The 15,886-nt window shown below is 37.2% G+C and overlaps 1 protein-coding gene across 1 annotated transcript in view; it reads right to left on the reverse strand.

Moving 5' to 3' along the window:
* Nucleotides 1-15,886, reverse strand: part of LOC127631406 (gamma-aminobutyric acid type B receptor subunit 1-like) — a 67,180-nt gene that overhangs the window by 40,214 nt on the left and 11,080 nt on the right. Inside the window, exons 8-10 of the mRNA XM_052109519.1 lie at nucleotides 5,796-5,930; nucleotides 4,329-4,499; nucleotides 1,204-1,305 (exon numbers count right to left, since the gene is read on the reverse strand). Coding sequence (XP_051965479.1) covers nucleotides 1,204-1,305; nucleotides 4,329-4,499; nucleotides 5,796-5,930 — 408 coding nt within the window. The remainder of the gene's footprint in view (nucleotides 1-1,203; nucleotides 1,306-4,328; nucleotides 4,500-5,795; nucleotides 5,931-15,886) is intronic.

Consider the following 15,886-nt stretch of genomic DNA (forward strand, 5'->3'; position numbering starts at 1 on the left):
TTCAAAATGACAGCACCAGCCGTAATCACGGAATTAAGAAATTTTTCCAAGCTCGATTTTAATTCCAAATAGGAGTTAATTGCAAGAGGGAGGTCTACGCCAGCCTTAGATGGACTAGTACAGCAAAAGGGCCCAAAAATTATCCGATCATTTCAAACTGATTGGTATGTAAGACAAGATTGGCTATGTGGCTGCGCTAACAATCAGCGGCTGTACTGCTATCCCTGTCTGCTTTTTTCAACCAGTCAGACTGTTTGGACTTCAGCGGGATATTGTGATTTGAACAACCTGCCCGCAGCTTTAACCAAGCATGAAAAGTCGTCAGCTCACATCCAGTGTCAAATTACACTGAAAACCTTTGGAAAATCTCGGATCGACCTTGCACTTGACGAGCAAAGGAAGCTGAATATAACCTACCACAATGAAAAGGTAAAGGAAAACCGAGAGGTTTTGAAGGATCTGATAAATGCATAACGTTCACTGTTTACGCACTTGTGTGTGTGTGTGTGTGTGTGTGCGTGAGAGAGAGAGAGAGAGAGAGAGAGAGAGAGAGAGAGAGTACACGATATACATCCTGATTTGTACATTTCTTGATATGCCGCGCTTGTGTGTAACGTTCACTGTTATTACGTATTATTAGCTTAAACAATAAATCAGGTAATCTGGCTTTCATAACTCAGTGCCTAGCCTCTTTAAGACATCACCGCACGTCACTGCTAACTATGCAATGATAAGTGTCAGTAATGGTGTAGTAGTGTCTGGAATGGTGGGCATACTGTGAATTTATGAAGGACCATTAGTTGTGCTCCCGCCTCCCGCAACTCTGTGCGCATTTAGAGAGAATCTCTGTACTCTTGTAAAATAAAAAACACAATTCACTCAATGGTGCTGCGGCATTGCGTTAGCCAAAAGCCTTCTCGTTGTTCTGGTGGCCATACTTATCATCACTTATTTTTGGTGGGCATATGCAAAATCCTAAGAAAGATAAGTGGGCATACACATATGCCTACGTATTCCCTAGACTACACTACTGGTAGTAACCGAGACAGCATGCGAGACATCAGTCGATCTGACGACGGGGACCAATTCTTCAGAGTGTTGATTTATTTCACATAAGATTTTCATGCGCTCTGCCTGCTAGCTAGCTACCCAACATGGGCTGAGCAGAGGAAAGAGCGGTTGGTAAATTTTTCATCAAAGCACCTTCAGGTTTTTGACAGCCACCGCGGGATCAGTGAGGAAGCTCTGTCTCACGCTTATCTCAATGCTGGCCTCCTTCACTCGCTCTTCCAAATCATCCAACGTCTGGAGAGAGAGAAAGAGAGAAGAGTGAGAAAGCGGGAGTGACAGGACAGGAGTGATGATTGGGGAGAGAGAAGGACAGACAGGAAGAGAGCGCATAAGATCAAGGAATGAAAGGAAGAAAGGAGAACAAAATGGGGGTTGTGAGATCATGAATGGTCAGAGTGTAGGCCAAAGTAGAAGACAATGAAGTGATGGAAATGGAAGAAGAAAACTGTGTGGAAAAAGAGAGACAAAAATAAAAAGACAGAAATACCTTTTTTATTTGAAGGCAGCAATAGAGTAGTGTTTAAATGTATGGTAATTGTAGGTTTAAAAGGATAGTTAAGGATAGTTAATTCCTCAGTTGTCCTCAGAGGAATCCAATCCAATCTAGATTAGAACGTCTGTGATTGCGGTATATACATTTTTTCAGTGATTTTCATTCATTTAGGCCATCGAATCCTGTAACTAAAGCTCATTTTCTTGTTGAGACAGCCGACATCAATGAATTGGGAGAAGATGGTGGAAGATGGAGGACGTTAACAGGAGGGAAAAACTGGGATGAAAGTAACTGTGAAAAAGCGATGAGCTTCTGAAGAGATCATTAGCCTGGCTGGATTACACTAGCTCAATATTGAATCTATGCATGAGAGATTTATGGCTTGTTTAATATTTTTAGCAGTCAACATGAAGAAAAATGACTCTAAAAGTCCATCATTACTTAAGGAGAGAATAATCAGCCATGGTTTTTGCCACTCAGTATCAGGCATTAACCTTACTCAGAGTAAAGGGGTCATTGAGCTTGCAAACAGTTTAGGGGAAAAGTGAGACACTTTTCTGAAAATTACTTCCTTTAAATTGGGTCATCCTATACATTTTTATATCATTCATTATTTTCCTAAGTTCGATTTATGTTATTCAAGGTTTTGCATGCCACATATTCTCTCTATGGCCCTTAGAACTCAAGTTTTAGTTCACCCAAAACTGAAAATTATGTAATAATTTATTTTCCCTCATGTTGTTCATATTAATTTCTTTCCTCCATAGAACACAACATGAGATGTTAGACTGAAGGTTCAGTCTCAGTCACCATTCACTTTCATTGTACGGAAAAAAGATTCAATAGCTGGGTTTCCATCTACATATTTTGAGATATTGCATAAAACTGCTGGATGGAAATACCAAGATGCGAATAAAATCTCCAAAATGTGCATAAAAACCGTATATGCTCGCTTGAGGTGGATACATTTTTATTCGATAAGAAGAAATGCGCATAAACTATGATGGAAACACATTTACCGATTAAACTCCTATTGAATGTATTAGGACTGTAAGATGTGCATAAAAAGTAATGTGACTGGATTATAGCTCGTTCATAACTGGATAAACCAGCGGACTAATCATCGCATCTGAACTGTTGCTCTGGTCATCCTGAAATAACGGTGTCTAGAAAATCCAAAGCCTGCAAAGAGTTTGTAGAGCAAATCCATTGAATACAAACTTAAACTGTGCAAAATAGCAAGTTTATTGACACTTTTAAAATATATATATATTATAGAACCACAAGATATAGCACTCCCAGAAATGTGTGACGTGCTGTCGCTGCAAGACAGGAGACAACATTCTTCACAGTGTTTTCTGTGGGCTTTAACCACGAGTATTTAATCAATAAAAGAGTCACAGTGGCTACAATTTCTCTGGAATTGATAACTTTGTTCTTTTGAAAACATGGAATGGAAAAGCAGCTTTATTCGCATATTTTTTGCAATATTACGTTTTTTGCAAAAATGTAATTCTCAATTTGGATGGAAACATAGCTTATAAAAGTGAAATGAGACTGTGAAATATCATTCTACCTAACATCTCCTTTTGTGTTCAATGGAAGAAAGAAAGTGATACAGGTTTGGAATTAACAGGGTGAATAAATAATAACACAATAACAGGGCCATGTTAGAATCACATGACCAGCTGAATATTACTCATTTAATCTCAGTTACCACCTTGTTATTGGAAACGTTCACTCATGGATTAAATTAATCATGGCTGACTGTGTATAGTGAATTTTTTGCAATGGCATCGGTTACTGCGTTTGAATGATGCTGCATCCACACCACAAGGTGTCAGTGTAAGTCCAAGATGACATGCCTAAAAAATTACTGAGTGCACCTTTAAGACCTTTATGTAAACATCCCCTTCACATGTATATTTAGAACAAGCCATTTTTGCTGTTTAATGCCAGTGAGTGGTCTTTATTGACAGAGGGAGAGCATTTTGACATCTGAATGTTACAGTAGTGAACTCTTTTATTTCCAATCGCCAGTGAAAATTTAAAATAATATATACTCTACTGAAATTAGAGTGATTCAAAAAAGCTTTCCATTCCGCATGCTTTGGAAAACAATGAGGTTGGATGTGTGGATGTGGCCTTCAAAGATGGTACATTTCTTGGTTTCTCTGAATTTATAGGACTTTATAGTGAGCTAATGCAATAATCATGTTTGGCACCAGATCAAAAAGACACACAATCTTAAAGTTTTCCTCAATTGCTAAGACACTTTACCTGAAACCAATAAAACAAACTAAAAAATAACAACCACAAAATCAAAACTTCAAACTCAATAAAGCCTCAACCTTTTAAACTTCAAATGGCTCACAAATGGCTCCCTTCTAATGGCTCACAAAACCATCAAATTCACAGACACACTGAACATTCATTACACACTCATCCCTTTCCTCTTCCTCTCCACCTTCATCTCCTCCACCTCCACCATCACCTCTTGAACCTCTCCTATTTCTCCAACATTACCAATGCCTGAATTGTTGTAATCCACATTTTCCAAGCCATTATACTCCCCTGTAGCCCTTTGTATACATCCTGGTACAACATTCTGATTGGTGTGTGAACAATTCTGCTTATACATTTTCAAATGGTGAGAATTATAATATATTATATCATTATATTATAGTGTCTATGCAATTGAGAACAGCACAATATGACCGTACTGAGCAGAATGAAAAGAGAGAGCTCTGCATGCAGGACTGACCGAGGTAAAGACTTCAGTGGTCTGCTGGATTGTAGCGATCTTTGTCCATCCCCACTTCTGGAAGAGCCGCACACGGGTAGGATTATGCAGAGTTGCTGAGGGGTGCGTACGGAAGAAAGTGGGGAAACGCTGTCGATTAGATAAAGCTGGAGAACTAGAGCCGTACGAGAACTAGAGAGGAAGACAGCATTGAATCATTCTACTAGTCATTCTACTTTGTCATCTGTTGTTCATGTTAGAATACTTTGGAAGGTGTGACAGAGTAATGCCAACCAGAAATGTATCTTTTTTTTCTTCAAAAACTTTTCAAAGAGGTTACTTGAGAAATAAAACACTGGCAAAGTTTGTCTGAACTATATTGGTGTAATGTTGAAACAAAAGCTATCTCTGTTATTATGTATTTCAGACATCTCTAGAGAGGTGGTTTGTTAAAAGTAATCTCACTTTTCCAACTTCTCAAATTTACATGAAGAAATATGTCAGACCCAGGGTTATGAACATTATTTAACTAAATTGTTCAATCCTCGGAGGATGGCAGTTGATTGAAAGAGAATAATTAGAAAATGCTGATTATCCTGCTTAATTGCTATGGGTATTTTGTGTATTTTATTCTTTTTATCCCTTTTCTCAATTTCTCTTCTGGTTCACTGGCTTTCTTGACAGCCTCTTTTGACTGTTTTTATTCATCAGCTTCTTCAATACAAACTGTCAACAAACTCATAAACTCAACAAGATCACAAACCAAATGCATAATCTACTTGTAGTTAATCCAGTCATTTTGAGAGAGAAAATACAATAAATAATTATATGCCAAAACCTGCATATTACATTATATTTGTATTGTCTTCCAATAAAATTATCTTAACTAGACTTGTTTTCAGATCATATGTCTTGAATTAAGCTCTCTATTTATACTACACTGGGAAATGTTTTATTTTTATTTTTTAAAGCAACAAACTAACAAAATGTAGTAATTTTTACACAAAACAAAACATTCTACTTCTAGTTATCAACATCAAAATGGTTTAATTACATGTCCTGTAAAAACCTGTGCATGTTTTTTATGTTCCACCAGTTACGTTAAACCAATTTTGAATTTATTTATCCCAATATGAAACATTATAATATTCTGCAAAGGCAAAACACAGTAACTACGAATTTTGTCAAAATTCTGTTACTGTATGATCAACAACGGGCCTCTTAGTCTATGACTTGTCCAGTGACAGAAGTTTGGCTCAACTATGCTCATGTTCAGAGAAAAAGAGACTATTTTTGAATCCATATTTGGCTGGATAATCAAAAAACTATAAAAGCCATTTTTTCTCTGTCTCAGTGTTGGTGTAGTTACTGTATTTTGGCTTTGTAGGGAAGTTCAATGTTCTACAATTGAATAAAGGCACATAGAGAAACCAAGGATCAGCAATACAGATATAATGAGTTAGACAGAAATGTATATGGCACACACACCACTATGAGGTTCCACATGCGTGCTGCCTCTGCCACAAGTGTAGAAACAGAGCTGCAGCCTGGCATCAGGACGATCTTTATTGGCTCTGTGTACAGTAGGTCATACAGCAGCTTAGTGGCCTCTCCTGGATCGCACTAAAAAAGAGATGAGGGTCAGAAAATTATGGTTGAGTTTGTTTTTATTTTTGGGTGAACAGTCCTTTTTATTGTGGCATGCAAGATGTAAAAACTGCACTTGAGAATGACATAATAAATAAACGATCAAAGGAATCAGCATAGAAACATGGAACTATCTGATGCCTCAGAAAAATCATCTCATTACACTGTGCAGAGCTGTAGCGGTGACCAAAGACCATTGCAGTTCACTGTGACACATACAGCAGGAAGTGATTCACAAATGAGGGGGTGAAAGCTTGAATGCTGCAGATGTAGTCACACTGAGATTGTGCCCTTGGTGACAATCAGCAGAAACACCTAATTACCAGAACTGTCTAATACACTTTCATTTTCATTAAAGTTAGAACTTAATGAGATGGTGTTGGCCTCAAAAACCAAGTCTGACAGGAACACTTTTGGACCCCTAAAAATATCACTGAACAAGAATCTGTGCAAACGCTTAGGTAGGCGTGTGGTGTTTAGTGTGGAGGTCACGTTTATTCTGAGAACGCTGCCAATCAACTGATTTCAAAAGGGATTGTGTGTTAGCAAGAAAGTAGAGGAAAAGGCACATTTTGCAAAGTGGCGCTCTGTCACGGAACCAAAAGTTGAGAAAATCTAGATTTGCCATATTCCTGTTTGATTTAAAACTGACCCGGCTCATTTCACACTCTCAAAACAGAGTTTACGCATTACTTTCTGTCCTATCCCTGGTTTATCTGTTCCAACATTAAGCTGTATCAGTTTGTCAACTGTCATTTTGTCTTCTGTCCTAAAATAAATAATTTCCCTATCATTAATTATGAGTAATAGTAATAACGATGCTTGCCTTAGCAGGCATGTCTAATTCATTGGCTGAAAAAGATCACTCATCATATGAATCTCGTAAACTTCTCAAAGAGCCACATGTGGCTCACAGGTCTCTCCATATGACACTTTATTCAGAACACAAGCTCATAGCAGCAGCCATCGAGAAGAACTGAAGATGCCTGACGTGAGGAAAGCATTTATGTTCTTTAAGTTCCAGAGTGCTGAAGTTTATGCAGGTCCCAGGACTAGAATACTGAGTGCCATTTAAAAGGGCAGAAAATGCTCTATTTCTTAATGCTGACTTTGTTTGTTGGGTCTGTTTTAACAGAGGGTAACTGAACATTTTCATTTAAAAGACTAGTTAAATGCGAAGTGGTTAATGAGTTGAGTTGCCTCATTCAACACAGAGTAACTGTCAAAACTGTGGCACAGTGATCAATACAAATGTTTTAAACATGTTGAGCTGTGCACAAAGGTAATAGAGTTTCGAGTCTGAACTAAAATGTGGCCTGCACATCTTTGTTTTTTTATTATTATTATTTATTTTTGTAAATATATCTGTAGCGCCCCCTTTAAAATGTGCATGTAAGATGGCCTCTGTAGCACCCCCATTTTCACCTACAGTCACCAATATTGGTACATATATAGCCATTTTAGATTTTTTTTTCATATTGCAGTCTCTGAACTTTTAAATACTCCTACTAGGGGATTCAAGATAGAGTACGGATCGGGCCACATTTTTCTGTCCGAGCCCGGCCCGCGTCCAACAGGGCAGTAACCGAACCCGACCAGAACCCGAACGTCATTAAGATATGTATGTCCGAGCCCGACCCGAGCCCGACACAGTTAAAAATCTAGTTTTTTTTCTCATACTAATGACACGTACGTTTGTTTGTGTAGAAAGCCCGCTTTTATTTAGCAACTGGAAGGCATTCGGTAATGTTTACAGATGTGCGCAACGCATCAGCGTGCGCCGCACACGGCCAACAAAGCGCATGTTAGCACAGGCGCGCAAAAGAGGCCCAAACAAATAGCCAATTGAAATTAAATGAACAAAGCTAGGTCTACCAAAAATTGCCCAAGCTAACAGAACAAAACATTAACGTAACACAAATGCAGCTTATTGAAATGAAAATCACTCTTACCATTTTTCTCGAAAACTGTGTGGCTAATAAAACTGTAACATGGGATCTATTCACATAATCCATCAACTTCTTTTTAACGTCTTCCATCGTTGCGCTGCCAGCCACATGTAGCCAAATATGCAATATTATGCACGCACGTGTTGCGCGTTGTCTCAGCAACATAAACAAATTTCCGCACACATGAAGATAGATGTCAGGGTAATATTTTTAATTTATTTTAATCACAAAAATAAACATTTGCATCCAGTTAAACATTATAATAAGCCATTTTAAATTGAAAATGTTCAATGCCTTATCGCGAGGACGTGACCGAGCCCGACCCGAACCCGAACGTCATTTCAAAATATGTGTCCGAACCCGGCCCGGCCCGTCGGGTACCGTCGGGTCCCGTCGGGCTCGGTTCGGGTATCCATACTCTAATTCAAGAGACTGTCACCAAATTTAGACAATATTATACCAAGACATTGAAGATGCTAAATTGTGAACTTATTTTTTATATATTGAACAGAGTTGCCATGAAGAGGCATTAAATTAATGGCAAAAAGGGAAACAGGAAGTGTCTTATATCTTCTGTGTGAAATGTGTGATTTAGATCAAAATTGAGATGTCTGTTTAGTCTTGGGGTCTAATCGCATGGATGTGACTATTTTGGATCACAGTCATAGCACCACCACCTGGCAGCAGGAAGTGTCTCTTTCAACAGACTTTAAAATAGTCCTCTTATATTTACCCAAAATGCTTCAAAATAGTTTCGAATAATGTAATGCCAAATGTGTTGCATTGTTTTCCAAAAGCCACTGGGTGGAAATGGACCCATGGTGCTTGGGCCCATCATTGCTGCTTGCAGCTGTATTTAATAATTGTTTTTGTCTTGGTTTCCAGTAAAATATCAAAACTTTCTTAAAACGAGATAACTTTACGTTACAATTATATAAGATAATAAAACTTGTTTTCAGAATTTGTATTCAGAGAAAATGTCGTGAGTTATTGTTTTTTTTCTTACCCTGCTGGGAAATAAATTTTTCACAACAAAGAAAAACAAAACAAAACTAAACAGAACTGGTTATAACTGTAGTTTCTATAAAACATTAAAATGGTTTTATTATTTGTCCTGTTAAAACTTGTACATGTCATAATAAACAGGATTTTACCATTTCACTGCTTAGTTTGAACTAAAATGACAATAAACCAACTTTGATTTGTCCCAATATGGATGATTAGATATTTCTACTATAAAACAATCAAAAATACTGATAAATGTTGTTTTGATCCCATTCTCCCTCTTTCTCACCAAAAGGTTTATCACTCTCTATACATGTCTAATAAAGGTGGCTTAACATAACAAAACATAAAAAAGAAACACTGTGAGGTTCTGTGATTCAATTAGATTTTTTGATGGTATAATATAAAAAACTTCCACAAAGCGCAAGCTGCTAGAGAGGTCTGTAGCAATGGCTCTCTTTGTTTACTATAGAGAACCAAACGCTAAATGTCTCATTCCAACAGAGCAAAACACTCACAAGCATTACCATTACTCAGACTCTCAATGAACATTTATCCGCTGCTCTGCCGTACATTAATTTTCAAGTGTTGGTTTGTTATTTTGAAGCTGCAATGTTACGACTCTGAAACCCTGATGTGAATGAATAAAGCATGCAATGGATATGTAAATCCTTCTCGTTACAATCTGGATAAAACAGATGCCAATTAAAACACGGAAGGCACAAATGTCTCATAAGGGTATCAGTCTCTCTCGCTCTACCTCTGTCTCACACTATCATGGTTAATAATTGATCAAAGTTTGCAGGCTGAGCTTTGATATATCCATGGCAACAGTCTGGAGAGGGTGAGTGTATCTGTGCAAGGGGGTCCTTGGAAATATCTGCTCCAACACAAATATAAGATGGACCTCAACTTGAAGCATCTCTGACCAGTCCTGCTGGTGTGTTCGTGATTCAAGAAAAAAACTAACAGAAATTTCAAGCCAATCGTGATTCCTGGACCCCTTATGGTTTGTTCAGAATTATCTACAGCGACAGCACAGATCTGAAGGATGGATATAACCAAATATTCAATAACAGGAAGATCAGAGTTAAAATATTAAAGATCTATCAATTGAAACATGCATATTTATAGACCAAAATTCTGAATTTTGGGAGGGAACATGTCCCACTCAGGCTCCATGGTGGTTACAGCCCTGAACAGAATCAATTCCATATAGTGACCGATAGTGTTGGGGGTAACGTGTTACAAGTAATGTGTGTTACGTAATCAGATTACTTTTTCGAGTATCGAGTAAAGTAATGCAATTTTTTTTATTTTAGACCATAACATCGGAGTTACTTTTTAAATAAAGTAACACGTTGCTTTAGTACACCCCTACTTCCCCTATATTGCGAGAAATCAGGATGGGCATTGTAGTGCATGATGGGCATTGTAGTTCTATAGAGTTTGAGGCCAGAGACTATTTAGCAGAGATGAGTCACTTTTATTTAAAAGAATGGGAGAAATTGGAACGCCCAAGCAAGAAGCTATAGCACCCAACAGTCAATGGATGTAGAAAGGAAGTCCCACCTTGCAGGTAAAAGAGCCAATCACCTTTTAGATACAGATTCATGCACATGCGCATTAGCTATACAAGCCAGGAACATTTTGTGATTTAGCATAATGTTATCATTCAATTGAGTGATATGCAATTTATTCATGTGTTAATACACACACTGCATTAAAAAATCAGTAAACACGTTTAGGCAGAGGGATTATAAGACTAGTCTTCCACTGGCCATGACATGATATACAGGGTGAAATACTCGCTCAATTCACTGACTTATGCAGTGGAACTGCTCCATGTTATAGCTCCCCATAACTGGGAGAATGGGATGAGAAAAGACTCTGGATCAGTGGCTCCAAGCAACGTTCTACATCGATTGAATACAAAAAGAAAATGGCTTAGTTTCTAAAAAAGATTCTACATTTTTGTTTTATAACAAACACGTAGTTTGATTCATGAACAAACCGCTTTTATGACATTTTGGTGTCATTAAAAACGGTTACATTTAGGTTGTGTTACAATTGAAGAAGGGAAGACAAGAGGGCTGGATCCAGGTGCGGCTAGTGTTTTAATGAAACTATAAATGAATACAAATGACAGGTAGACACTGGAACAAAACAAACATCCACGATGGGAAACTGAAATTTAAACAAGAGTAAACATGAACACGAATGAGGCACAGGGTCAAAACACATACAGGAACAGGCATTACATCTACATATAACGATCGACAGTCACTAAACAAAGAACCAGGGTTAAATACACAGACACAATGAAGACTGAACGAGACACAGGTGAGAACAATGATGAGTGCAGGCAGTGAGGGAGGCCGGAAATTGTGGGAATTGTAGTTTTTAGCCAAGGACAGTGAAACACGGGGCGGACAACAAGGAAAACGTGACATGGAGCGTGATCAGTGACGAGTGAAACAGAAAACACGGGGCAGACAACACGGGATCGTAACAGGTTGTATCAACATGGACCTTTGAAGTTGTATGTGGTCAACCAGTGGCATCTGTACGCACCGTGGATCAACTCAAAACAAGCCTGCACTGAGATGACTTAAGTGAAAATATTATTTTATTATCAAACACATTTCTTGAACATGTTAGGCTGGCATTCCCCACATAATTTTATCCTGACTTTTGAAAAACATCTTAAGTTGACTCTGACATTGTCGATGGCCACAGCATTTGATGACATATATGATGCAGGTTCAAGTTTTGGACTGCTCACTGCTTTAAGTAAGACACTGGTTATTCTTCATTATTCATACTAGCTGCCATATTGATGGAAAAGAAAATCATGCATATTCATGTTATTGATTGTTTATTATAAATATGACGTGAGGACCTACTTTCTAAATATCTGTTTGTTTACTATGTTGTTTTGACATGTGTTGTACAGTAGCTAGCATGACTTGTAATGTCTATTAATGTATGGAATGAAAAGCATAGCAGAAGAGAAAATGGCTGTGAGAAAAATGTAACACAAAAGTATTGCAAAAGTATCGCAATGCTTTATTAAAAATTAAAAAAATTACTTTTCATTAAGTTACTTTTTAAGGAGTAATGCAATATTCTAATGAGTTATTTTTAAAAGTAAGTTTACCCAAAACTGGTAACCAATGGCCTTTGTGTTCAAATAGTGAATCAAAAGTCAACATAAAAAGCTATATTTTTTATAGGGGAAAATATAATGAAATCAAAATCCCTCAAATATATTGGCAACATTTATTATTATTGCTAAGGCAAGCATCACTTTTACTATTCGTAATATTTCAAGTTAGGTATATCAACAAACCTAAAACAATAAGTATTGAACTTTGGCATGCAACTTGTTTTCGCAACGTTTATACAACAGATATGAATGATGTATCATATTGTGCGGACCAAGTAATCTATGTGATTGGACTTTAGAATGATAACGATAAAACAGGCAAAAAAATTCCCATTGACTTACATTGATGGAAGGACCAGAACAATATAGCAACCAAAATATCATAGAGACAGCAACCTAACAACAACCTAGCAACAACTCAGAATCTTCTAGCAACCACTTATGCATTGTGCTGGCAGGTTTTGCATGCATTAGCACCACTCACATTTCAAAAAATCTACACAAACAATTAACTAGTTTAATTTGTTAAATTAATTTGTTTAATAAAAATGGCCCCAAAATTGTTTTTTATATGTGAATCATCAGATTTAAAATAATAATAATTTGATCTTTGTTTTGCACCCAAGGCATGGCATGGGTTATAAAAACATCCATTTATAAAATAAATGTTCAACAAATGTCAAATTAAATTGAGAATTTGGGGGTGACTTTCATGTTTTGCTGAAAACATTGCTCTGCGTGATAATTGGTTGTTTGATAGAGATTATAAGAATGCCACAACATGCCTGAGATTCTTTGAACAGTAATTAAATGCAAACTCCACATCAAATTAGATTTTCTCCCTTTGTAATTACATTTCTGACACCAGAAGCAATTTTGATTAGAATCTCATTCAGGTATGAAGTTCTCCCCAATCAAGAGAGAATGCTGGAAATATCTGCTGCCTTAAATGTCAAGGAGTCTGAGCCTTTCCCACCTGCTCTTCAGTCTCCAATGCACACTAAAACTTTGACATTTATACAATATCGACACTCTGCCTTCTCCGTTATTGCATTTTTCTTCTTGTGCACAATGTCTTGAATTTTTATTACGATTAAAATAATATAAAAACCGAAAGATGGAGACTTACTGTAGATCATAGGTTATATGCTGACATTTTTAGAAAAAAGTTGATTATTTCTGGTTTGCAAAACTGCAATGTTTTCATTCCATTTTGAAATTGTGGTACCGCTTATATTGTTGGCTCCTGTATGACAAATTGCTTGTGCTTTTCCTAATTTTTTATTCGCTTGGGATAAAAGCAACTGCTAAATAAGGTTTTGTTTTTTTAACCTTTACATACAGGAGAACCAGGGCTTCAGTTGAGGCTGGATGTGAGGGGATGGCATCCCCCTTGTTGCAAGAAATACCCATTGCATCCCCCTTATAACGCCTCCCCCAAATTTCTATAGGTGAAATCCACCTATTAAATCTTGTCATTTGAACAGTTATGAAATATTCTGCCAGGGTGCTGCTTTAGACACGCAATCTAGCAACCATGAGCACTCGAGCTCACTGGTTTTATGAAAATACTGGCAGGTATGTCGGAGTTTAGCGATGGGTTGATTTGTCCTTCCTAGTGTTCACATGAAAGTTACACCACTGAAGGTAATGCAGTTTTTCGAAAGTTTCACACACTTTCAAAAATCGCCAAGGGAACAGTAGATGGAAATATTTTGTCTTTCTTTAAAAAAAGAAAGAGAACAGAATGTAAGATATTGCAATGACAAGTGTTCAGTTACAACGTGTACATGTTTTTAACTTTTTTTTTTTTTCTCGGGGTTTCGCACATAAAAGTATTTTGTGTGCAGAACAACTGTTACACCACTGTTTACGCATCCTTCATGAAAACAGCCCAAACTTACTGTACTTGTTCGGTTATTGGAGTAGAAAAAATGCATTTCTGTGACATTGGGCGTGTGATCTAGAAAAATAGCTTTTTCATGATCATAACGGGGATTCTTTTCACAAGATTCATCATAAAATACAATAATTGAGGGTAACAGGTGCATATTATGGCCATGTTTCCCGATAGTCAATGAAGTGATGCACATTTATGTCCAGATCTATTCAATTAAAAATACATAAAAAAATGCAATTCACACAAACCATTTACTTGAATAGAGCTCTTCTATGATGAGCAAGTTTTCATATTTTCAAGTCATATTGATGTTTTTATAGGGCTAAAACAAAAAAATAACATGTGGTGTCAAGAGACAACAAGAGAAAGAATGTCAAGAGAAAACATTTCATTAAAGTCTCATTAAAAGCTGAAATTCCTGAAGTCGTTGGCATGACTAGTGCAGAATAATCTTTTTTTATTGTTATTTCTTAAAATATTAAGTAGTGAAACAATTGTGTTTTAAAATATGATTCATTTTTAAAAACGCTTTTGTCCACCAAAACAAAGTCATGGTGTAACCAACATGTAGATAGCCAATTTGTTGTTTATGTTGACCATAAAAACCATAAAACAGAAAATAAAACATAAAGCAGAACATCTGATATATTTATTTTCCCATTCTTATGAAAAGGCACATTTTGTTCAAGTCATGTGGTGTAACCTTTTTTTTCTCCCAATTTGGAATGCCCAATTCCCACTACTTCGGTCCTCGTGGTGGCGCGGTTACTCCCCTAAATCTGGGTAGTGGAGAACAAGTCTCAGTTGCCTCTGCTTCTAAGACAGTCAATCCGCTCCACTGAATATGAAAGTCAAATGGGTCTGGAATGACATGATGGTGAGTAAATGAAGACAGAATTCTTACATTTGGGTGAACTATCCCTTTAATGAAATACAGGTTTACTGGCAGAGCACTTTGCTCAGCATAAAAGTTCATGTTCATCTGCAAGATTATGAGTGATCAGACAGGTACTGCAGAGCTTTCTCCTCACTCATACTCTCATACATGAGTCTGCAGAAACATCTCCTTATCCTTACATGATCTACAGGGATGCAAGTTTGTTTGAACTGTGGTTTCACTAGTGTCTGTTGCCATGCCAACCTTCCTCTCCCTGATTCTTCCTCTATACTGAGTGTGATTGCAATGCAGAGCGCAGTTCACCAATCACAACCATGATACAACACATTTCTGTCCAGTCAGAGCACTCTTTAACTTTTTACTCGCTTACAGGGGTGCTTAGAAATGTCATGCAACATGTCTTGCACTGAACTGCCCCACTTTGAACTTTACAAAGTGTTAAATAGTCTTGGGCGATGATGCCAGAGATGTCACAATTGCACATGCTTGCACATATTTTTATCAGATATTATGGTATGATAATCAAAGGATTAAACCTCACTAACATTTTTGAAGATATACAAAGAATGGTTTTCTGATTTAACTGTGCTATCTTTATGGGTGCTGAAGGAATTGAAACTTTTTCTTGCAGAAGTCAAGGAGAAATTTTCCTCTCCAGCGGTGCATATCGTAGTGAATTAATCTTCATTTTGAAATGGATTTTAAATCCCCATCTAAAAATAAGCAGACAAAATACCCTACAGAATAAACGTTAGAAGCAAACTCTACAACACTAAAGGCATACATAAGCATTCATGGTGAAAGACTTTGGGTGTATATTTGGGAATCCAAATTACTTTATGCAGCTGAAGCCTTAAAGGCTGCTGATAACAGCCACATGCAGTGAGCTGTAAAATATTAATGTACCAACAACTGCAATGTCAACTTGACACTCAACTTCACACAACTCCTGAATCTCAAGATGCAATCATGCACACAACATTAATGAAACACCTGCTAAATGCTGAACCT

Source organism: Xyrauchen texanus, chromosome 38 (assembly GCF_025860055.1).
Source record: "Xyrauchen texanus isolate HMW12.3.18 chromosome 38, RBS_HiC_50CHRs, whole genome shotgun sequence".
Lineage (NCBI taxonomy): Eukaryota > Metazoa > Chordata > Actinopteri > Cypriniformes > Catostomidae > Xyrauchen > Xyrauchen texanus.